Source organism: Sceloporus undulatus, chromosome 4 (assembly GCF_019175285.1).
Source record: "Sceloporus undulatus isolate JIND9_A2432 ecotype Alabama chromosome 4, SceUnd_v1.1, whole genome shotgun sequence".
NCBI classification, from domain to species: Eukaryota; Metazoa; Chordata; class Lepidosauria; order Squamata; family Phrynosomatidae; genus Sceloporus; species Sceloporus undulatus.
The window spans coordinates 34,840,337-34,865,587 of NC_056525.1; the positions used below are offsets into that span (position 1 = coordinate 34,840,337).

Below are 25,251 nucleotides of genomic sequence, written 5' to 3' on the forward strand. Positions count from 1 at the left end.
GAGAAGGGAAAGCCCATGTGTGCCTGGAGCTATAACTGTTCATCATTATTGTGATAATACTGAGTGACTTGTAGTCAACTGTCTCAGTCTATTATTTTCTTTTCTGCAAAAGGTGGATCATAGTGTCCTACCTTCAAAATTGTTGTTAAGACTACACATGTTCTGTAATTTTTTCTGAATGTTATAAAAATGTATGTTTATATTTTCATCCGTCAAATTACCTGTTGATACTGGCTAGAATCCAAAGGAAAACGTGCACCCTTCTATATACGGTATGGTCCAGGGGTGCTTCTGAACTTAGCCGCTAAAAAGGTTTTCCCATAGGTCTGGTTGCTCTCTAGAGTTCAGTTTTACTAAACACCAAGGGCTGCTGCCAGAGAGAAAACCTTGGATAGATCCTTTGAAGCCAGAACTACCGTATATACTCGACTATACGTTGACCTCATGTATAAATCAAGGGCAAGTTTTCGGGCCAAAATTATGGATTTTGCTATGACCAATGGATAAGTCTAGGGTAAAATTTAGGGGCATATAGCAAAGCATCTAAAGGATGAAGCAAAGCAAAACAGTATCAAAGAACTTAGAAAATTCTAGAAGACATAATTCTTTCTGCTCACTCTTAAGGCTGGATGGATGAGAAACTAGAGAGGTTCAGTGCTTCCAGGGACAGATTATAATCTTGCTTTTCACCAAGGGATGGTTCCTTCTTTTAAATATGAGTTCAGATATAGTACTTTCATTGACCCATGGATAAGTTGACTTAGGTTTTTTGGGTCAATTTTTTACCTAAATTTCTAGACTTATACATGAGTATGTACAGTAAAACATAGATCAGATTCATCACTTTACTGATATGGGAGATATCAACCATCCCTCTATTTGTCTTTATACGTGTACGTGCAGAGTCTTTATCTGCATATACAGTTTTCTCTTGGTCTCAACTTCTGATTTTTACATCCTTTATTAATAATCAGAGTAAATCTCTTCTCCTCTTTCCAAAAATCTGTTTTTAAAAATCTGTGTTAAACCACTATAGTATATATCAGAAGCACATATTTCACTCCTCCCTCAAGAAGAGTTAGGCTGTCAGTGGATGTCATGTTTTGTGGTTCCTTTCCCCAAACCTAAGGTATGCTGTATGTCTGGCTAGGCATAAGGAAAGAGGAAATGAAATTTGTGACAAGAGATAACTACTCCTACCTGTAGTAAGAGGAACTGAGAATTAGCAATGTGCTTGTTTGGAATTTCTCTTAGTACTTTTGGACAGTATGTGTCAAAAGAGAGCAACAATTTAGCAACATATTTTTATACCAGTTTTCCAGACAAAGTACCATAAATACTGGGCGATAAGTCAACCTCATGTATAAGTCGAGGGTAGAGTTTGGGCCCAAAAGTTTTGATATGATCCTTGGATAAGTAAAGGGTAAAACCAGAGGTATTCAATAAACAATCTAAATGGAGAAGCAAAGGACCTACAGAATTCCAGCAGGCATAAGTGTTAGTGCTCTCCGTGGATGGATGAGTGAGTACGGCGAGGGATGTCATAGAATCATAGAGTTGGAAGAGACCACAAGGGTCATCCAGTCCAACCGCCAAAGCAAGTCAGTACTTCCAGAACAGATTACACTCTTTCCTTTCACCAGGGGATGATTCTCTTTTTTATAAGATTTAAGGTACAGTGCTTACATTGTTCCATGGATAAGCTGACCAAGGTTTTTGGGGTCAGTTTTGTGCTAAAATTTCTAGACTTATATACGAGTACATACAATATGTCTGTGTGAAAGAGACAGAAGAATGTTACCTACTAAATTCTAAAAGATTGGTTGTTTAAAACCACTAGATGGTGCTGTAAATAGTCTACTAGCATTTATTAATGTCTTCTACTAAAAAAATTTCAAAGTCTGTCAAATGTGCAAAACAAAAAAAATTAAGGAATTTATAGGAGCAGAAATAAATGTGGGAAGTCTTGCAAATGCAATTGGACTGCATAAAGTAGATATAACCTAGTGAGTGGAAAAAATCTAATTAACTCCTGCCATCATTTTTCAGTCAAAATGGAAAATGGCAGTCCTGCAGGAATAGAACAGGATGATCCATCTACTATACTAAATCACATGATCATCAATAGTAATAGTAACTATAGGCCCAGTCCAGACAGATGCAAAAGGACGCTCTTGTCATGTGCGAGGGGTGGCGCTTCTAGATGCCCCTCACACATGACGAGGACATCAAAATGGCGGCACCCTGTACAGATGGGCGCTGCCATCATTACGTGCCAGACGTATAGCGTCCGCACATCATGGCACCATTATGTCGTGAGTGTGCCTTTGGCACACTGTGATGTCATAATTGTGTCGCAAGAAGAACCCGCTTTTCGCGGGTTCTTTTTGGTCCGCAGGGAAGTCTGGAGACTGCGGCTTCCCCACGGACCAAAACTAGGCGCCGGAGACCATCCTTTTTGGACGGTCTGTCCCACGCCATAGTTTCACACACTTTAATGTAATTGTAATCCCTGCAGCAGCTCTGTGATTTAGGTAGGTATTAACCCCACACAGCAGATGCTACAGGCTGAGGGAATAGTAACCCTCTTGACATTGTCCCGTGAGTACCTATCAGAAGTAAAATTTGAATAGGTAACTTGCTGATTTCTGTAATGTCACAGTAGGTGAAACAAGGGTTTCACAGTAGGTGAAACAAGGGTTTTTCAGTCAAGCATTCCGTTCCAGTAGTGGACAATGAGATACCTGTAGGAAATGCTGAAGCAGGACTTTGAAGCAATAGCTCTCACTAGTTTTTTTTAAAATATCATAGTCACTGGTACTCAGAGGCCCACTGCCTCTAAACCTTGACTCTTGATCTCAGTGACTAATAGCCACTAGAGCCAGTGTGTTGTAGAGATTTGATCATTAGACAATGACTCTGTAGACCAGGGTTCAAATCCCGGGTTGGCCATGGAAATCCACTGGGGATCTTGGGCATACTCAGCTTCAAAGGATGGAAATGATAAACACCCCTCTGAAGAAACTTGCTAAGAAAATCCCATGATAGGTTTGCCTTAGGGATGCCATAAGTTGAAATAACTTGAAGGCACACAACAACAACTCCAGAGTTCAAACCAACACTCAAACCACTACATCACACTGATTTTAGTCCTTGCCTTTTCTTCCACATAATTCTCCCTGTGGCTCACAAATGGTATCCTGCCCCTTGACATTGTCTGCTTGTTCCTTCCTTCTTGCCTCTCAGAAGGAGAAGCTGAAGCTGAATGGCTGCAAGATGCAGGGCTCTCTGACTTGATTGGAGACCGCACAGAGGAGAATGGCAACTTTGTTCTGCTTTCTACATTGACCAAGACTCAGGCTGCGGCTGTGCAACGACGGTTGGATACTTACACTCGCTCCCGGAGAAAGAAGAATAAGCAGCCCGTCCGGGATGTCAGAGACATTTTTGGAGTAGTTGGCTCTGGGGTGTGTTACTTTATATATTATGGTGTGTAGCACCCACCAACCCTGATTATAAAGTTAGCTGTAATGTTTTTAAGGTCTTCACTGATAAGGGGTGTATCTACATTGTAGAAATACACAATGCAGTTTGACTCCACTTCAGCTGCCATCCTACAGAATCCTGGAATTTATAATTTTGTGAGGCACCAGTACTCTTTGACAGAGAAGCTAAAGACCTTGTGAAACTGCAAATCCTAAGATTCCATGTGATGGAGCTACAGCACTTAAAGTGATGTCAGCCTGCATTATTTTTACAATACACATGTACCAAAGGTTGAATCTTGATTCCAAATATCTGGGTTTGTCTATATCTAAAGCTAGTCCCACCATGGTGTACTGTTTTCTTTTCCTCCTTCCTGTCCTTCTCTGAAATATTATAATCATTAATTAAACGTTTTCAACAACTGCTAGTATATTTAATGTATCTTAGTGTATAGCAGCTAGTTATGGTTTTTTTTAAAAAGAGAAAAGAATAGTTATATTAAATTGAGTAATGCATAATACATTGTTTGGGCCCTATATGTATTAAGAGACCCCCTTTTCATATCTTTCATTTAATGTTATGATGTTACATCCAAACTGAAATAGCTGTTAAAAGATTTTAAATTGTGACTTTCATTTGCACCAAAAATTAGTCTCTCACTTGATTAATTGACAGTTGATTAACCAATGAAATGTTAAGCCAATTAAAAGTTTATAGCCCTAAAATTAAGCAACTTAAAAAGTGTGCTGTGGAACTGATGGTTCAAATGTAGTAATGGTTTTCATAACAACAATCTCTGATCCTTCAGCTGTGATGGATAAATCACAGGTCATCAAAAACATTTAAAATTTCCCTCCCTCGGTTAAGCATGCAGACAAGTTTTCTTATTTCTGACTTTGATTTACTTTTTTGTAACTTTGCACCCCACCTTAAGTTCCCACGTGAAAAATCTATTTTTAGCCTCTAAAACAGCCTGATGGTCCAGCTGAGTGCTTCCTTGCCCTTTCACACACCCAGATTGTTCAGTGACTCCATAATGTTTGGTGGGAGGCCCATAGCATCCTAGAGCATACCTGCTGTGTTCTGACCCATAGCTGCTGCATTCCTCTAGTATTGTTCAGTGAAAAAGAGATGTAGAAAAACAAAATTGTGAATCAGATTGCGCCGCTTAACTTGCGCTAGCACCAATTTGCTTCTTGCTCTTTGATCTGTGTTAGCAATGAAAACAGTTTAATTTGAATTAGAATTTAGCAAAGAAACTTAATCCATGAGTAAAACACCAGAGCAGATGCAGCAAACACGAAAACACCCACTCATATGCAGAGTGCCTTTTTCGTTAGCCTGGAAATTAGACCGTATAATTTCCTGCAAAGGGAAACAAGGGGCCCGAACAGACAGGCCAAAATAAAGCTGCTTCAGGTCACTTTGGAGGCATGCTATTTAAATGATGCATGCATCCTATGAGGCCAGAAGATGTGCTAAAGCTATGCTCCAGTCCTTAGGACTGGAGTGTGGCTTTGGCATGACACCCAGCATCATTTAAACAGCATACCTTCAAAGTGACCAAAATAAAGCAGCTTTATTTTGGCCTGTCTGTTTGGGCCCAAGGTTTTTAAGTGCAGTTGGTTCTGATTCTCCCTCTCCCTGAAGTTGTGGTATTGTTGTGCTATGAAATCTAATTGACATACTTTAGAAATTATTAGCTATTGCTTTCTAATAATTGTAATTAACAACAGGAAGCACAGCATGGAAATGTTGCTTTTTTTGTTCAACAGCTTTTGAAATTATACCAAGGAGTTGTTATTCAGAAAAGTAACATGTCCAAGCTCTGACTAGAAGGAATGACTTGAAGACATGCTAAATGTGTGGGGGAAATGACTGAAAAACTGTGAGTTTCCCAGTATTTTCTGTTTAAATGTACAACTGTCTGAATGCAGAAACTTCTTTTTTGGAGCCATTGACAAATCTATCTTCCACATGGGTGTGTTCTAGACAGGGGATCCTTATTCTCTGCCACCTTATGGATTTTACATTCTAGTCTTTCCTGGGGCTCAGTAAAAATATTTTTTTAAAAACTGCACTCACGTTTTGTTGTTGTGTGTCTTCAAGTCATTTCCAATTTACAGTTACTCTTAAAACAAATCTGTCATAGAGTTTTCTTGACAAGATTCGTTCAGAATGGGTTTGTGTTTACCTTCTTTTGAGGCTGAGAGTATTTGACTTGCCCAAGGTCACCCAATGGGTTTTCATGGCCAATCAGGGATTCTAACCCTGGTTTTCCCAAAATCCTAATTCAGCATTCAAAAAATTACACCACACTGACTCTCATAAACATACAAATGAACACACATTCACACACACACACACACACACACACACACACACACACTAATAATATCTATATATCAAAATATATACATATCACTAATAGGATATACTTAGTTGGATTATGGCACCGACAAAAACAATATCTATGTATCAATATGTATACATATTACTAATAGGAGATACTTAGTGGGATTATGGCACCAATAAAAAGTGAGACGGTCATCAGAATCTGACTGCTTACTTTGGACAACAGATACCTTTTGGAAAATATCATCTTGCCCTTCTCTTTCTTTCTCTGTGTATTGGAGTATATATCCCCAGTGTCTAGTACATTGATGGGAAGTGTGCAACTATTCTAGATAATGTAGATCTTTAAGACCCAGCATTCGTTATCATGAGCTATGCTGGCTAGATCTGATGGGAGTTGCAGCCCAACACAATTTGCTTCATCTGGCCTAGGATTTAGTAGGTCTTGCATCATATCAGCACAATAGATTTCTCAGCATGCTTCTTCCCTTGTGTTCCCTCTCCTAATTTCCAGGTGGAACCTGAGATGGAGACAGAAATGGATCGATTACACTGCAGGGCATCATCACATACCATTCAAAAATGTAAGAAGGAAATGTTATTGCCCTGAATAGAGAGAGTAAACATGCTTGAAAGTTAATTCTAAAACACAAGTCCTAAATCTAGAGGGTCACCCAGATCTTTGAACAGGCTTTGACACTGCATGTATTTTCCAAGTATTATCTAAGGTGGTATTTTCTCTCTTGAAGGTATTAATTTACATGCAAGGAAGAATGTCTAAGATCTCACTTTGAACTTTGATGTATTTTTAATTTTAAAAAGAAGAATTATTTTTATGTCTTGAATTATAGTAGATGTTACCTACTAATGTTAGTGATTTTTATCCAAAGCTAATGCTTTTAATCAATATACTGAATATAGATAAGTAATAAATTCAGCTTGCTTAGAACATACACAGTTATGTAGGGGCCTTTTTGTTGGTCTGTAAAAAGCCCATTTGCCTGATGTCCTTGGCATGCATGTTTTGTGTGAATCATGATGCCAGTTTGCAGGAGAAAATGGTGAAAAAAGTGTTGTTTTTTTACAAAGCAAATCTCGGGCAGCTGCCTCAATTGATCAACATTTTTTGTTTCATATGAAAGATTATGCAGACCAAATGTATTGATTGTCTTAAAATCAATCAATTGACCAAAATCAAGTAACCACTCCCAGTTACAGTAGAATTAAATTTAATCAGTAGAGTGTTGATGCTTCATGATGATTTCATTCACTTTATGGTCATTTCTATTTGGAACTAGGAAATTTATGTACGGTATTGTATGTGACACTTGAAAAAGACATAGACTTGGAAATATAAAAGGACTGGTTAAAGCATTGTTAGTTGTAGAAAACTAGGTCATAAAACCACTTGATACCACAGCAATGACCACACTCCCTATTCAGGTTATAAAATCCAGATTAACTTCTTTGCTTCCTGGTGTGTTCTGGGAGCCTTAAAATGTAGAAGTCTCAGGGTGCATCTACACTGTAGAAATAATGCAGTTTGATACAACTTTAAGTGGTGTAGCTCAATCATGTGGAAACCTGGGATTTGTAATTTTACAAGGTCCTTAGCCTTTTCTGCTAAAGAATGCTGGTGTCCCACAAAACTACAAATCCCAGGACTCTGTACGATGGAGTCATGGCAGTTAAAGTGATGTCAAACTTCATTATTTCTACAGTATAGATGCACTCTTAGACAAATGTTTACATTAACATAGGTTCTTAAAATACACTGTAGTCCATGATCAGTTGGGTAAGGTAATGGCCATGTATTTTAGCTGTAACAATATCAGTGTGTTCAGATTCACCTTGATTAGCTGTTCTTATATATAAATTGTGAAGCTTCTTTCTGCTGAACATTTCTTAGCAGATGCAATAGGAATTCAAGACTTCACATCACCACTGAGGGGTTCTATGAGAGAGGAATTATTCAACACTGAAATTGCTTATTCAGAGCAGGCGGCTATCTTGCTCAAAGGATCATTCCCAAGGGACTCCAGAAGGATCAAGGATGAAAGTTTTTTACCTGTAAGCATTTGCTGTTTCTTGGGATACTCCTGTACATGTTGATATTGGCAAATAATTTCTCTTGATCCTAAATTGTCCCCTTCACCTTTTCTGTTTTGGGTTCAGAAATTTAGGATCCCCAAGGGAAGACTGGGAGTGACCAAGATTGGAGATTTATCTCAACAGGACATGAAGAAGATTCCCACCCTGGCACTCATTGAACTGACTGCTCTCTGTGATGTTCTCGGCTTAGAGCTGAAGAGAAACAAGGCAGTAAAACGGAAAGCGGCAGGTAGATTTCCTTCCCACTCCCTTTTAAGTGTGAAGTTAGCATGCCATGGTTCTTGTTATTGATGAAAATCAGTGAAGGAGGACAATAGGTGAATTGCCAGATCTCAAAGTGAAAAAAGCCATCCACATGCTGATGTGTCTGTATCTCGTTTCTTAGGTCATATATGTGGTCATTCTGCTGGTTTGATATTTGTATGCAGGGTTGGAGAATCTCTGGTTTGCATCCCTTTGCAAACCCGACTTTGGATCCCTTTTGTGGTGATTCCTCCTTGGTCCTATACCCACATGCAGCAAGTAAGATAGGGTGGGGGAGAGGCTGACTCACAGAAATAGTACTTAAGCCAAATAGCTACAGTGGAAGGAAAGGGATGGCTGGGTGCTATAACGCCCTCTTCATCATATCATCTCTTTATCTGGTCCTAGTCATATCAACTGTACCTATATTTCCAGGCTTGATTGTTTCAAGGAAAGATGGGTTGAAGAGGGATTATAGATGGGGTGGAGAAGAGCATGAGAGATGGAAGAGGAAAGTAGAATAGATGGAATGGATGTTTATATAGGAGGCAGTGTGGTGTGGAGATTAGTATTGAATAGGAACTTGGGAGAGGCAGGTTCTATTTCCCAATGAACCTTGAAACTTACTGGGGAGCCTTTCACATAACACATAATTGCACCTTACCTGCCATGATACCATCCTGTGGAGTCCTGGGTTTTGTAGTTTGGCAAGACACTAGAGCTCTGTGGCTGAGATTCTTAATGTCCTTTTCTAAACTGCAAGTCCCAGGATTCCACAGGATGGAACTATGAGAGTTCAACAAAAATCAAAGCAGTGTCATTGTTCAGTATGAAAGGGCCTTGGATGACTTTGGATCAGGCATTCTCTTAGGAGGCTTATCACATGAGAAAAGAAAGCAGAAATGAAGTGGGAGAATGGTGGATTTTCCATGCCTCTCCATATGCACTTCCATTCTTTTCATGATGGAAATGCTCATAAAAGCCTTTGTCAGTTTTTTTCCATCATGACAAAAGTCACACTTTTACAACTGTCTTCTTCAGAAAGAGAAGAGAAGTGCTATGACAGCATACAGAGAGGCACAGAGAAAACTGCTACTCTTCCTCTCTGTTTCTGCTTTCTTTTCCCTTGCAATAAAGCTCTCAGTCTCTCCTGCCTCACAGGGTTGTTGTGAGATTTAAGTGAGCATAGCTTAGCTCATTGGAAGAAAGAGGTATCAATGTAACTAACCTCACTAATACTACTACTACTACTGTAATATTACAGTATTATTATAATGAGGAATATGTATGTGAATGTTTATTTGAATGGACGTGGCAGAGAGAAAAAGAGCACATGCCATGGCTTCATCCCCACCCACCAAAGGTATGCTGTACACCCTTGAAGTATTAACCATGTGGAGGTGTGGTATTCAAGGGAGGGAAAAGTTACCCATCCCAGTGTAAGTTCTCTGTGGCCAGAGGTGTGCCAGTCCATGTCAAACAGAAAAGAATCTAGTGCAGACTGTCAGTTGGTTGCATGCGTTGCGTGCAGTGGCTACACAGCATTCCCTAATACTATATATTTAGTAGTAAAATATTACTGCTGTAGAAAAGCTAACCCACTGGCACACTCTCAAACTTGTGATCAGATGTATGAGGCCTGCAGAGTATATTGTGCTGATTGCAACCCAGTGATCTCCAGAGCCTGGAAAATTTACTATTTTGGACAAGAACTTCCAAAATCCCTTCGCTGGTGGCTATGTTGGTTGTGGGCTTTTCTAGGCTCTGGAGATCTTGCATATTTAGGGAGATTGTGCTGTATAATGCTTTGCAAACTCACTCTAAACACTGGCATCACAATATTAAGTGTGCTGTCACTCTTAGCAAAATATTTGACTGCTTCAGGATTACCAGCTTCTCACTATATCTTGCCAATTTGTACTGTTAATGATTTCCATGACATCACTTTCTAGCTTGCTGTTGATCATTATTTGCTTCTATTTTTGGTAGATTATATATTTATGAATACTGTCATATATATTTTATTCCCTATTGCAGATCACAAGCTTTTTGGTGTTCCACTTGGTACTTTGTTAGAAAATGATCAGAAGCTCTTACCAAATACCAGAGTTCCATTGATTCTGCAAGCGGCAAGTTTCTTTCACATCATTTTTCTTTCTTGTTTTTGTTGTTAGAGATTTCTTGTTTATTTGGTAATTTTTTAAATAATAATGCTTTTCCATTTTGTTTCATAGTTGCTGTCATGTTTGGAAAAGAAAGGCCTGGACACAGAAGGAATCTTGAGAGTCTCAGGCTCACAGTCCCGCATTAAGGTATAGTGCAGCACTTTTTAAACAGTATCCTAGTGAAACCTAGATTCCTCAAATTCTTTAGCTGTGGTTGTTCAGCAGGAGATTGGTCTTTATGGGCAAGCTTCCTGCAAAGTTTATTGACCTTCACTATGGACCACTCCCTTCACATTTCAGACATAGATATATTCTAGATCAGGCTGAACAACTGTGAAAGGCAAAGCTCCCCCGAAGAACCTGAAGAGGTTGACCCCTCTCAGTAATGATGATGATGATGATAAATTGTCTTCCATGTTCCCAGAGGACATTTGGGAGCAAAAATGCACAAAACATGTGATGAAAAGTTTTGAAGCTCCATTCCCTTCTTCATAAGGAAAAGGTATTAAAATCAGAGGAGAAAGAAAAAAAATGTTGATATTAGAGTCACAGGCCTACGTTTTGTCAAGATGTTGTTCTCAGCTAAGATGGTACAGAGGATATCCATGCAGACAGAGACCACTCTCTTTTTTGGCCAGATTGGAGACAGAATAATAAAGTACAGGAAATAAAATTTAAACTTTTAGCAGAGGGAAAGAAACTACTTTTGAAAAAGCTAGTGGAGCTTTTAAAACTGGCATCATATATTTTATGCATTTTGGGTGTCCCTGTAAAGGTATTGGAACTAAGTAGATTTTGGGTGTTATTGTGCTTTACAGTATGGCCAACACAACTACCCCTGGGAATGTTTTTAACACAAATTAGGTATGTCTGAACTCTGAACAGTCCTGAGTGTATTGACAGGTCACATCGATATTCATTATATCATTAAAAAAATGGAATATGGAAGATAAAAGTCATCCTTCTCTACTATTGTCAAGTGTGTCAAGGTTTGGCAAAAGCCCTTCCAATTCCTGGCTGACTAATGTAATGTAATGTAATGTAATCTTCCATAGCAGGAATATTGAAATTTGCATATTCAAAAACACAATGTTCAATGCATCTTCCTGTGGCTTCTGCTACTTGCAAAAGTTTCAGCAACAGAAGAGCTGCTTTAAAGGCATGACTGTATTCATGGACAAACCAGAAGGCGGCAACAGGAAGCAAAAATAAACTCAAGGACATGAAAACACAAGGATCTTTCCCAGTCCTTCTTGTTTGCAGTTATCCACCTATCCAGTGGCAGTTATATATTATAGGACTGGAGTTGGAAGCAGGGAGGGGGGTAAGATTCAGCAAGGCCTGGGGGGACAATTTTGCCCACTGCTGTCAGAGCAGGCCATATTTTCAATTTAAAATGCCAGCCGGAGTTGTCTAGAAATCTACCTCAGTTTCAGAATTTTCAATTGATTTTTGGCTGGTTTAGAGGATATTTGGTCATTCCAGGAGTAGTGATTGACTGTTCAGGGGACAGGATTTTTTCCTCATTTAATAGAAAAGTTTTTGGATGGGAGCTGTGTGGGCTGGATTACTCTGGCTTTTTGATTTCATAAGAATAATAGAATCATAGAATCATAGAGTTCGAAGAGACCACAAGAGCCATCCAGTCCAACCTCCTGCCATGCAGGAAATCTCAATCAAAGCACCCCCGACAGATGGCCATCCAGCCTCTGTTTAAAGACCTCTAAGGAAGCAGACTCCATTACACTCCGAGGGAGTGTGTTCCACTGTCGAACAGCCCTTACTGTCAGGACGTTCCTCCTAATGTTGAGGTGGAATCTCTTTTCCTTTACCTTGCATCCATTGTTCCAGGTCCTGTTCTCTGGAGCAGCAAAAAACAAGTTACCTGCCTCCTCAGTATGACATCCCTTCAAATATTTAAACAGGGCTATCATATCACCTGTTAACCTTCTCTTCTCCAGGCTAAACATCCCCAGCTCCCTAAGTCGTTGCTCATAGGGCATGGTTGCCAGACCCTTCACCATTTTAGTCTCCCTCAAAGGGCTTGGAGATACAAAAAAGGTCTTGGGGGACTGCAGGCAGGCCATAGAACAATGTTATATGGGAATTCTGGCTGACTTCTCTTAAGATAACTCTTCTTTTACTGGTACGTGGTAATTTCCCCAGGTTTTGAAGTGGTATTTTGTTATTAGTCATATAGTACTATCGCCTAGTTCTGATGTGTTCCCAGACAGATGGCCCTTGCCACTACCAGTCCACAACCATTGTATGATTATTCTGTTTTTTCATTCCTGATGACTTTACTATGGTAAGCAAACTGTTTGGTGTTTCATCAATATAAATCTTGGAAGAATTCCTGGAGAACATGAGAACTCCCAGAGGATTAGAAAAGGACAAATGTTGTCCCCCATCTTTAAAAAGGGAAAAAATAGGACTCAAAACAATTACCAATCAGCCTGACATCAGTAACAGGAAAGATTCGAGAGCAGATTATTAAACAGACAGTTTGTCAGCACTTAGGAAGGAATGCTGTGATCACTAAAAGCCAACATGATTCTAGGCTGAATCAACTGGAATAAAATGTCTAGATCGAGGGAACTAATAGTTTGATCAGACCTCTTCTGGAATACTGTATCAAGTTCTGGGCACCATAACTCAAGAGGGATATTGACAAGCTGGAGCGTATCCAGAGGAGGGTGACCAAAATGGAGAAAGGTCTGGAAGCCATGCCGTGCTGGATATGTTTAGTCTAGGGGAAAGAGGTTAAGAGGTGACTGCCATATTTAAATATTTAAAAGGATTTCATATTGAAGAAGAGCAAGTTTGTTTGCTTCCTCTCCAGAAACTAGGACATAGATCAATGGGTTCAAGCTACAGGAAGAAAGATTCCACCTAAACATTAAGAAGTAGTTTTTGGTGGTAAGAACTGTCTGGCAGTGGAATATACTGCCCTGGAGTGTGGTGGAATCTCCTCCTTTGGAAGTTTTTAAACAGAGGCTGGACAGCCATCTGTCAGGAGTGCTTTGATTATGTATTCCTTAATGACATGGAGCTGGACTGGATGGCATTTATGGTTTCTTACAGCTCTACGATTCTATGATCCTAGGACCAACAATGTCTGTACAGCCCAGTTGCCAAGTAACACTCCATGTTTGAGGCAAGGTGTTGCAAGAGAAAAGTCTCATCTGGAAGTACCCTACTCTGCTGAACATGTCTGCCATTGTTTTACCAAAGCTGAGTGACAGAAGAAATGGCAGAAAATGTCCTGTGGAAATGCTGATCTCATTTCTCTTGTTTGCTTCAGTGTTTAATTTTATTAGATCTTTCCAATGTTGAAATGTGTTCCTTTTTCCCTCCTACCATCAGAGTCTGGAACAAAAACTAGAGAGTGAATTCTATACTGGCTTCTTCCAGTGGGACGAAGTTCATCAGAACGATGTGTCTGGCTTGCTCAAGAGGTTTATTCGGGAACTCCCTGCCCCCCTGTTGACAGCAGAATACTTACCTGCCTTTTCAGCTGTGCAAGGTGAGGCCTTGGCCAAAAAAGCCATTCTTTTGACACCTTAATGATTAGTTTTTGTTAGATGTATCAGCAGCCTAATGTGGTGTCTAGTGCTTCTCAAAGTATCTGCTGGGGGGGGGGGACTGGCAATCCACCCGCCCCCTCAGTATGCAAGTATGGTACTCATTGTTCTCACTGGCTAAAATTGGTGCTTTCTTTCCTGGAAATATGCCAGGGACCAGCACCCAATAGCTTGTGGAGTAGCACTTTGTGGAGCATCGGTATAATGGACGTATGTCTGGTCCTAGACTTTGGAGACCAAGGGGGCAATTGCTTGCTTATTCATAACAGTGCATAACACTGCCTTTATGTGGCAATGGGAAAGCCTAAGCTGGTTAAATTTCCCAGAGCTCCTTGGAAGTAGATAAAAAAGTGATTATTAGCTGTATTAAGGTGCAAGTTTTTTCAGGTAGTTGAATAGAACAAGAGCATTAGTAGTTCACATTCTATTCAGGTCTGTGTTTGCACTGCTGCTCGTGTAGCATCAGCTGTTTCAGTAACTACAGCTATGGCCATGGCCATAGAAATTTGATCCCCCTGGTGTGATGCAACATATGCTCTCCTATCATCTTGAAGGTTTTCTGACAGGATGTACAGGGTGATTAAAAAAGAATGGTACAAAGGTAAAACTTTTCTTATTACGTTTTGCACCATTATTTTGTAATCATCCTGTATATAAGATAGAATATGAAGGGAGATCAAGTGTCAAAGGATGTGATCCATTTTTACTGGCAGATAAAATGGAACTTTAAAGAGGGAGCCTTCTTGACAAAGGTTTTCTTTTCCACATACGTTGAACTTAGTATGTTCTCTCCATTACAGATATCCCAGACCTTAAACAGAGGCTGCAGGCTCTCAATCTCCTCATACTGATTTTGCCAGAACCAAATCGAAACACCCTGAAGGTAGTGTGACTTCTTCTCTGGTCTTGGCTGTCAATAAAATTTTGCCATGTATGTTGTCCAGAGCTGGATTAGAAGTTTGATCTGCAGCTCCCAGAATCTCCCAGGAAGCATGGCTGGTCATGAAATTCAGGGTTCCCAATCTTCTGTATTACTCATTCTTGAGACAGCATGTGTCAACATGTCAAGACAGTATGTTGGGAATTCATTAACATTCACAAGATTTCTCATCCCCAGCTTAAGAACAAGTTAGTTAGTGCATTTGGAGAGGTTGGATCTCAGCAATTTGCACAAAATATCTTGATACAAAGCTAATGTTTTTCTCTCTTTGTTAAGCAAAGGACAAACAGAGCAAGTACAGAAGTACTGGCTGATTGACCAAAAAGATGCAAACAGCCCATCTGATACATCTATATAATTTAGCTTAGTTTCATAATTTGCACGAAATTATTCTCCCAGATGGGAAACCTGTCTCAAGATTGAGGGAAAATATCCTATAAGTGAGAAAAGATGTGTGGTTTCTCATGCTCGCATAGAAGAATGAGTCAAGCAACAAATTAAATCTCATGTAGATTGGCTTTTCCAATCTGATCACTTTCCAAGTGAGGAAAATGTCAGAATTGATGGTGGATGGAGGAGGGCTAAGCTTGTTCTCCTCTTCACATGCTGATTACACATGCTTTTAAAGAGCAAGTGAACAGGTTTCTAGTGTGGCTGTCAGAGATTGCAGTAACCCAGTGCTAGAACACTTTTAAAGGTGCAAAAGTACTGCATTTTCTGAACAGTAGTAATGCTAACCAGACAACATAGTAAGTTCATGAAGTTGCAGGTTTTGCTAGTACAAAAGAGGGTGCTTGTAAGCAGAAGATGATGTTATCCCTTCCAGCATCTAAACCGGGGGTGGAAGTCATGTGGCCCTCCAGATTTTGAGCTGCAACTACCAGCATTCTCTACCATTTGTTATGGTGACTAGGGCTTCTGGGAGTTGCAGCCCAACAGCATTTGGGGGGCTACATGATTCTTACTCTTGATCCTGGTGGTGCAGTGGTTAAATGCCTGTACTGCAGCCACTCACTCACAAACCACAAGCTTGTGAGTTTAATACCAGCTAGGGGCTCAGGGTCAACTCAGACTGGCATTCTTTTAAGGTCACTAAAATGAGTACCCAGCTTGCTGGGGGTAATTAGCTTACACATCTTAAACTGCTTAAGGAGTGCTTAAGTGCAGTAATAAGCAGTATAGAAATGTACGTGTTATTGCTATTGCTATTCCTTTTGTTGTTTTACTTATAGCTGCTTTCTGACAATGAGAATAATCCTCTTTTCTCTTTCAGGCACTGCTGGAGTTTCTGAGGTTGGTGGTTACGAGGGAAAGAAAAAACAAAATGAATCTTTGGAATGTTTCCACAGTCATTGCACCCAATCTCTTCATGCACAAAGGCTTGCCAAACAAGATTCCAGAAGGGAAGGAGAAACAGCTGGCAGAGGGTGCGGCTGACATAGTGCGGATGATGATCCATTACCAGGATTTACTCTGGACTGTATGTTGGGTCATGTTTCCCAAGACATTCTTAAATTGTCACAAATGCTTAAATAAATGCATTGGGTTTTATCCAGACATTGTTGTATTCCAGAGGAGACATATTGAAATGAATGAGACATAAGTTGACTAATTTAAGTCCCATTACGTTCCGTAGATATCTAAATGAGGCTGAATTGTGCTCCAGCCTAGACATGTAAAGATCTGTTTAAAAGGAAACAAAATGGGGGGGGGGGGGGGGGTTTTTTCCTTGCTATTTCTATACTCAAAATTTTCAACAAAAAAGGAAAAAAGGAAAAACTTTGAGAACACAGGAAAAAAATGCCGATGAATAATTTTCTCTCCTGGAATAAATGAAATGCCTTTTTAAGACAGGATTTCATTTACTCAAAATGTTGAGAATTGTTTATTATGAAGATGTGTATGTAAGACAGTCAGCAGAACTGCATAATAATTCCTGTGCATACTATAACTATATAGAGCATTTATGCTCAAGATACATTGTACACTTAATTGGTGTTGCTATTTTCCTGAGAGGAGTATACAGTAAGGAATCACTGTTTCAGATGATAGTACAGTATACTATTGAAGAGTTCAGTACTTCCATTGCTGACAACCTTATGTCCAAATATACTGCTAGTCAGTTCCTTTGCACTATGACATGAGACTGGTTTTGTCCAGAACTTGTACTTTCTGTTTTCATTTTCTCAGATCAATTCACCTGAGTAGCACAGAATGCAGCAGACTGTAGCCCTCTCTTTAATAGAAAATATGTTTGGCTTATACCAAATAAAATTACTCAGGAAAAAAAAAAGTGCTCCCCCTGCCCTGGTGTGATTGCCCGTTTCTGAAATAAAATGGATAATAGATAAGTACATCTATGCATGTATGTGTTGCTAGATAAAATGTAGATAAACTTTGTGGAAACTTTTAAGTAGACTTTTTGTAAGTTACTGGCCTACTAAAGGGTTTCTCCCTTCTCTGTTTGGAATTTTCCTGCTCTTTCTTTCTTTCTTTCTTTCTTTCTTTCTTTCTTTCTTTCTTCTACACTGTCAACATCTCTCTCTCCCTCTTTCTTTTAGGTTTCATCTTTCTTGGTAACTCAAGTAAGAAAACTAAATGAGAGCAGCAGCAGAAAGTATCAATTCTATGACAGGAGGATCAAAAACCTGTTAAAGAAGATTCATGTAGACAAGGAGAAGACAGAGAAAAACCACAGTGACGTGAGTGAAATCCTCCATTCCTGCAGTCTCATCCAGAGGATGGGACTATAGATGCAATCTCTGTTGGACACTATGGTCCAAAACACACTGCAGAAATAATCCAGTTTGAGACCCCTTTAACTGCCCTGGCTCAGTGCTATGGAAGTCTGGGAACTGTAGTTTTGTGAGACATTTAGCCGTCTCTGTCGGATAGTTCTGATGCCACAGTAAGCTACAATTCTCAGGCTCCCCTAGCACTGAGCCAGGGCAGTTAAAGTGGTCTCAAACTAGATTATTTCTGCAGTGTAGTTTGGACCTATAAATAAAATGGAAAATCTGCTCATTTTTGTTGCTCAGGATTTTAGTACATGTTTGTGACACATGCTAGAGAAGAGCTTCAGTAAGCAGTTTCTTGTGTTTCTTGGTTTAATGTCATGTGCAAGGATTTGTGTAATGGAAAATGTGAAGACAAAGTCATGTTATAGCTCCCTAATAACAGAACTTAGTGACATTCAGTTCTCAGTGCCATTGGCTTTTCCCTGAGGATGAGAGAGTGTGAGTCCACCAAAGTCACCGCATGGGTTACCACAGCCTTCCCTCTGAATGTCAGCTTCTAGCATCCCCTTCACTTCCAGCCCAGCATTTCCTTTTCTTTGGAGCCTCTTCCCTTCCCTTCAAGCTCAATGACACTTCTGAAGCCCTTGCCAGCCCCCCCCCCCCCCCACCTCCGGATGCCAGCCTCTTCCCTTCCCTTCCAGCCCAAAGCATTCACATAATCTGTCACAATAATAATAAATGTTGCTTGCAGGGGAGGCCACTTCATAATGCCATCTCTGCATCCTCTTTCTTTGTTTTCCCTTCAATTGCCACCCCAGAATGCCATCTCTCCTTACATACACATACGTAGCAAAAGCATTCACACATTGTATCAATTTGCCAAATTTAAAAGGGAACACAAGCATTCACATATTCTGTCACACACACACAAAAATAATTTTAAAAAACTGCCGCTTGCAAAGCGACCGGGAAGGGAGGCATGTTCTGCCCTCTGCCCACCCTCTGACCTAAATCCCTCCCCTGAACTTGACCCGATCATGACCAAGGCCAAGTTCACATTTGCTGGCAACAGGGAAGAAACGTGTTTTCCATAAAGAAACAGGAAATAATCCACTTTCAGAAAAACCACTCTAAAGGGGGATTTGCCCTGTATCTGGTGTGTAAGACCCTGATGTGTTTAAACCAGTACCAATGGGAACTTCCCACTTTTAATCCGGGTTACAATTCAGTACAAAAGGTAGTTTGAATGGCCCCTTGGACTACAATGTGTATCTAAAGAAGTGGACTGATATCTAAGAAAGGTCTTGCAGAAATAATTTAGTCTTAAAAGTGGTACAAGATTCCTCCCTTTTAATTCCTTTTAAAGAGCACAGGATGTGGGAAAAATGTTTTTGGACTTCTACTGTAGAATTTTTCAGTCAGCATGACCAGTGGCCCAGTCGGATGAAGATCTTGGAAATTTTAGTCCCCAAATGAAATTTTTCAAGCACTGACCCCAAAGTAGGAAGGGTTCTTAGTTCTAACATGCTTTCTTTGTAATGACAGCTGCAATACTACACATGAAAATAGGCAGCTGGATTTGGGGCTGCAATTTGCATTTCCTGAAACATTCTAGGGTAATGCTATAGTGCTGAAATAGTGGAAATTAAAATGGTACCACACAGACTCTTCATTTATTGCACTAACAACAAAACATTTGGGAGCTCAAGACACTTGTCAGCCATGAACTTCATTTGGGTCCTGAGCATTGCTAGCTCACGATAGCCTTGAACTGATACAGATAGATAATAGCTAATTCTGTATGGTTATAGGTGGTTTGTTTGCTCATTAATTAATTAATTAATTAATTAATTTTATTTGTTTGCCACCTGATCTACAAGAAGGGATCCAAGGCAGCTCAAATATTGTTGTTACATGTCTTCAAATCGTTCCAATTTTGGAGATCCTGTCCTAGAAATTCCTTAGCAAGATTTATTCAGAAAATTTTTGCCATTCATACTTCTTCATGTAGTCTGCGCATCTGCGCACCGGCCCAGAGAAGCCGCCTACGGACTTCCATCTTTGCAACAGTGTCTTCAGCCGACTGACGAGAGCCAGTAACAGCTGGGGGAAGGCAGAGAGAGGGGTGTGTCGGTGGCAGGACACGCTCAAAGCCAGCCCACTGGACTCCTCCTTCGTCCCATCCCCCTTGTGTGCCCTTGGAAGGACTGTTGCTGCTGCTTGCTTTGGCCGGGCGGCTCTCTGGGTTCGGGTGTAAATCTGTGCATCTGCGACACGGCCCGAGAGAAGCCGCCTAAGGACTTCCATCTTTGCAACAGTGAAACTGCGCACTTGCACAGCCTTATGAGGCGTAGGGAGGGCCTTTGCTAGTGTCTTGCAGCAGAGGAATGATTGAGCGGTATCTATTCTCTCCTCAGTGTGTACGGGGGGGAGAGTTTTATGGTTGTGGGAAGTCGCCAGTTGGGGGAGGTGCAGGAGATGGTTTTGGGTGCGGGGCTCCAATTGGAGTGTGTGGGGCAGGGGGAGATATGGTGGGTAGAGGTGGAGTATGTTCGGAAAGGAAGACGAGATCGATGCTTAATATCTATCTCTCCTTCCATCCACTCTCCTAACCGAAGAGATCTGTGGTCAGTCCACTCGTACACAAACCCTTTCTCTGCTCCTGTGCAATGCCAGGTCCTAAAAAAACAAGACCCACATAATCTATGATCTAATAGATGATAAGAGCTGCGACCTGGCTTGCATTACTGAGACCTGGCTTGGGCCTGAAAGTGAGCTGTGTGGGCACAGGCCCTTCCTGCCGGGTACTCAGTTAAGGACCAGACCAGGTTATGTGGGCGGGGGGGGGGGTGTTGCCTTGATACTAAGACCCTTTCCTTAGCCAGGAACCATGTCTGACAAACTACCTATATCGAGTGTATTTACCTGACCCTGAAGGCCGAGGTAGTTTGGGGATTCTGTTGGTTTACCGGCCACCCCGTGCGCTAACAGACTCCCTAGCCGAGCTGACACAGTTCGTCCGGGCTGATGTTGGAGTCCCCTAGGCTTCTTGTCCTGGGGGACCTCAACATCCCCTGCGAGGCCAGCCAAGGTCCATCTGGTGTGGCTTGGGGTTCATGGCTACCAGACTGCCATGGGCCTATCCCAATTGGTCTCAGGGCCTACCACATTCTGCTGGTAATACGCTTGATTGGTCTTTTGTACGGACATGGAAGATCCGTGGGCGGAGGTAACTAATATCTCCGTTTCTCATGGATGGACCATTTCCTGGTGTTGAGGCTAAATTCAAGGCTTTACCCAGATCCCTCCCGGGGGTGGCAGACTATTGAATGGTCCACCCTCGAAGGCTGATGGAACCCAAAAGGTTCCAAGGGCCCTAGAGGGTATATGGTTGGAACTGACGGCGTTTCTGTTGTGCCCTGACACCTGGGACACTGACCTCTCCTGGCTATACACAGTATCGCTCCCAAGCGCCCCTCAGGCCTGCTTCCAAAAAACAGCCCTGGTATACGGAAGATCTCAGGGAAAGGAAGCGGGTTCTGCGATGACTAGAGCGTGACTGGCAAAGACATCAGGACTTAGCCGACAAGGCACTCCTAGACTCTCTTTTGAAGGCCTACGCAGTGGCGATCGGTGCAGCAAGAAATTCGTTCTATGCTGCACGTATCACGTCTGCGGAGTTGCGTCCAGCAGAGCTGTTCAGGGTAGTGAGGGAGCTTACTCAGCTGCCCTCCGCCCTGAACTCTATTTGGTACCATCCAAGGCCTGCTGCGACGAGTTTAACAACTTCTTTGCAGATAAAACCTCTCGGATAAGGGCTGATCTTGACGCCAGTATTTCTTCAGGATCCAGAATAGAGGTCTCCAGAGCTTCCGTAGACTCAATTGTACTGGATCATTTTGAGTCTGTGATACTGAGGAAGTGGACAAGATCCTTAGAAGTGTTAGGAAGATGACATGCTCTCTCGATCCCTGTCCCTCTTGGCTCAGCAGCTCAGGGGCGCGCGGCTGTAACTAATATGTTACGTCGCATAATTAATACATCTTTTAGGGAAGGGCGGTTTCCATCCAGCTTGAATTGGCCATTGTAAAACCACTGTAAAAAAGCCCTCCCTAGACCCCTGATTCATAATTTACCGGCCTGTCTCGCTGTGCGCCTTTTTTGGGGAAGTGATCGAGAGAGGGCGGTTGCCATTCAGCTTCAATCGATCTTGATGAAACTGATTTTCTAGACCCTTTCAAACTGGCTTCCGGGTGGCCTATGGAGTTGAGACTGCCATGGTCTCCTTGGTCATGATCTCCGTCTGGGCATGGACAGGGGTAGCGTGTCCCTGTTAGTGCTCTTAGACATCTCAGCGGCTTTTGATACCATCGACCATGTATCCTCTGCAACGCCTGGGGGAGTTGAGAATTGGAGGCACTGCGCTCCAGTGGTTCCGTTCCTACCTCTCGGGTAGATTCCAGATGGTGCAGCTGGGGACGTGTGCTCCAACAAGAGGGCGTTACATCTGGCGTCCCTCAGGGAGCCATTCTGTCCCCCATGCTATTTAACATTTACATGAAATCGCTGGCAGAGATCATCCGGAGACATGGGGCACGGTGTTATCATACACTGTGACACCCAAATATGTTTCTCTGTGTCTCCGACTGATGCGTGACCAGGGATGGCATCTCTCCTCTAGATGCCTGTCTGGAGTCAGTAATGGCTGGATGAGGGAAAACAGACTCAGTTTGAATCCAGAGAAAACGGAAGTACTCGTGATAGGTTCCCAGGCCTGGGGATGGAAATATGTCCACCTGTCCTGAACGGGGTCACGCTCCCCCTGAAGGACTCTTTCACAGCTGGGGTGCTCCTGGATCGTCGCTCCACCTTATATCTCAGGTGATGCGACAGTCAGGAGCACTTGTTATCAGCTTCGGCTGATACGACAGCTGCGACCCTACCTGGGCCGGGGGACCTTGAAACGTGGTACATGCTCTGGTAACCTCTTGGACTTCTGTAATGCGCTGTACATGGGGCAATCCTTGTACCAAACCTGGAAGCTTCAATTGTGCAGAATGGCAGCCAGGCTGGTCACTGGATGCTCCGGACCAGCCATATAACACCTGTTTTACAAGATCTACATTGGCTGCCCATCCGCTTCCAGGCACAATACAAGGTGTTGGTTATTACCTATAAAGCCCTAATGCTTGGGCCCAGGGTACTTGGAGGACCGCCTCTCCCCATATAATCCGCCCCACACTCTCAGGTCGGCCGGGAAGCAACTGTTAAGGTTCCAAACACGAAACATTCTGCGTCTGCACAAAGGGCATTTTCCAGCTCAGCCCGCAGCTCGGACTCTCTTCCCGATGAGCTCCGCTCGGCTACCTCCCTCGACATATTCAGGATAGCTTTAAAACCTTCCTATTCAAACAGGCTTTCCCCCAGACAATGTAATATCCGCTCTCCCCTAATGTTTGATGCACTTGCACTTTTGCTAGCTATTGCTATGGTTTTAATTGGTAGTTTTTGATCTGTTTGATTGTACCGTTCGCGTTTTTAGATGTATATGCTGTTGGATGTTTTGCACACTGCCGTGCTCTGTACCCGCTTTGATCTGAAAAGGAAAAGCGGGATCGGATACAAATAAAATTATTATTATTATATTATTATTATTATTATTATTATTGCCCAGGGTTGTCCAGTGGGTTGCCATGCAGGCGGCTCTGATCTTTCAGAGCCCCAGTCAGACCCTTAACCCATGCTGGCTTTCTTTTCAAACAGTATACAGTAATAGTCTTATATTGTTATAAGACAGGCTGGGATGTTGGAACAATTTAAAAATTTGTTACAGTTCCCCCCCCTCTTATCTATAGTTTTCTTTTTAAAATATATTTTATTCTTTTAATAACTATCTGTTTTATATATATTTAATTCCTTTATTATATTATTATTATTATTATACTTTATTTTTATGTTTTTAACTGTATTGTTTTAATGCTGTGATGCCACCTCTGAGTCCCAGTCCTGGGAAAAGAGTGGGATACAATAAATTTATAATAATAATAATATAATAATAATAATATACATAATAATGTTATTAGGCAATGTGTCTCAAACTGAAGCCGAAGCTGTACTTCCTAAAGAGGCTACTATAGCAGTTGGCGTATTGCAGGAGCCAAGGAAAGAGATCCAGATTAATCTTTATTAATCTATTTAAAAGAATCCTCTATGATTCTATTTAGTCTGATATATATATATATATATATTATATTATATAATGATTTATAAAATTTCAGATGATTACATGGCAAAGGATCTTAGATGTGGCTTTCTTACCATTACACACAAATCAGATCAGTGAAGACAAAGGATAGAGTCAACATTTTCAGCAAATCGTTATTTTAAAACATAAAAAAGACTCTTTCTATCCCTTTTAAAACTGTATTGAGCAAGAGGATAGAGTGGAAGACCTGGCATTTCCATGTTTCATAATACATGCTTCACTAGAATTTGTTCTAGGTGGACTTTCATGTCTTAGAGGAATCGATTTTTGAAACTGAATAAGAGTATCATGGTGTATTTTGCTTTGAAAAATTAACAGATGTTTTGCTGTGTTTCTTATGACAATTCCTTTTTGAAATATAGAATTTTCGGTGTGAACACAAGGGGTGCTCACACCTATCTATTGTAATTCTAGTTCAGTACTTTCAACTCTTATGGTTATATGATGAAATGAATTGATTATAAGCTTCATTGCTTTGCATCAGTCTTGTTCTTTTGCCATCAACTGCACAATCTTGGTAGCAGTTGTATATACATAACAGAAATTCAAAGACAAGAATCTCTCCTCCTCTCTCTTTGAGTTCTTGATTATTCTATATTGCCTTCACATTGTGTTGTATTTAGTTCTTACCTCCTCCCTCTTTTTGCTATCTCATCTGTCTTTCAGCCATGTAAGTAGTAAAAGTCCAGACCTCCCTGCTTCTAAAGGACTCTCTGGAAGTTCATCTAACCAATGGAATTAAAGCTGCTGATGCTGAGGCAGTTCCAGAAGAACCTCTGTCAGAATGGCTGGAATATTGTCAATAAAGTCAATCTTATGAATGGTAATACTCCCTCCCCTTTATGAAATTATCAACAGGTATAGCTTGGCTTCTATGCTGTTTTTTCCCATTGTTGAGGCAGGGGGAGATTTGGAGACTATTTAGACCGCCCGTAGCTGTGCTGGATTGGGGCCATGGTAACTGCAACTGCGGTGCCAATCTGTCCTTTCCGTGGTGCAAAAAGGAGCCAAAAAAGCGGTTCCTTTTTGTGCCCTGGAAGGGATGCGGTAGCAGTGATGCCACGGCATTAAGGTGGTCCTTTGGCACTGCGTCATGTGAACACAGTGCCAGAGGAGCCTGTGTGGAACAGCATGTGGTGTCTGCCACCCTGGGGGCGGAGTCGAGGCATGTGTCATGTGGATGGCATGCCCCAACTACACTCCCAGGCCAGCCTTTATGCCAGTGTGCACAGCCTATTGGTTTTTAAAATGATAGATTTAACGAGGTTGTTTTCCAGGTGGCCCTCCATATCCACGGATTCTTTATCCACAGGTACAACCATCCACTGCTTGAAATATTTAAAAATTATAAAATTCCAAAAGC

General features: G+C 41.4%; 1 protein-coding gene across 1 annotated transcript in view; it reads left to right on the top strand.

Moving 5' to 3' along the window:
* ARHGAP40 (Rho GTPase activating protein 40) overlaps positions 1-24,689 on the top strand; it is a 34,065-nt gene extending 9,376 nt beyond the window's left edge. Inside the window, exons 2-12 of the mRNA XM_042464268.1 lie at positions 3,247-3,467; positions 6,356-6,425; positions 7,751-7,911; positions 8,017-8,182; positions 10,234-10,325; positions 10,431-10,508; positions 13,728-13,887; positions 14,746-14,828; positions 16,159-16,365; positions 17,447-17,587; positions 24,555-24,689. Coding sequence (XP_042320202.1) covers positions 3,247-3,467; positions 6,356-6,425; positions 7,751-7,911; positions 8,017-8,182; positions 10,234-10,325; positions 10,431-10,508; positions 13,728-13,887; positions 14,746-14,828; positions 16,159-16,365; positions 17,447-17,587; positions 24,555-24,566 — 1,391 coding nt within the window. The 3' untranslated portion in view covers positions 24,567-24,689. The remainder of the gene's footprint in view (positions 1-3,246; positions 3,468-6,355; positions 6,426-7,750; positions 7,912-8,016; positions 8,183-10,233; positions 10,326-10,430; positions 10,509-13,727; positions 13,888-14,745; positions 14,829-16,158; positions 16,366-17,446; positions 17,588-24,554) is intronic.
* Positions 24,690-25,251: the final 562 nt, after the last annotated feature.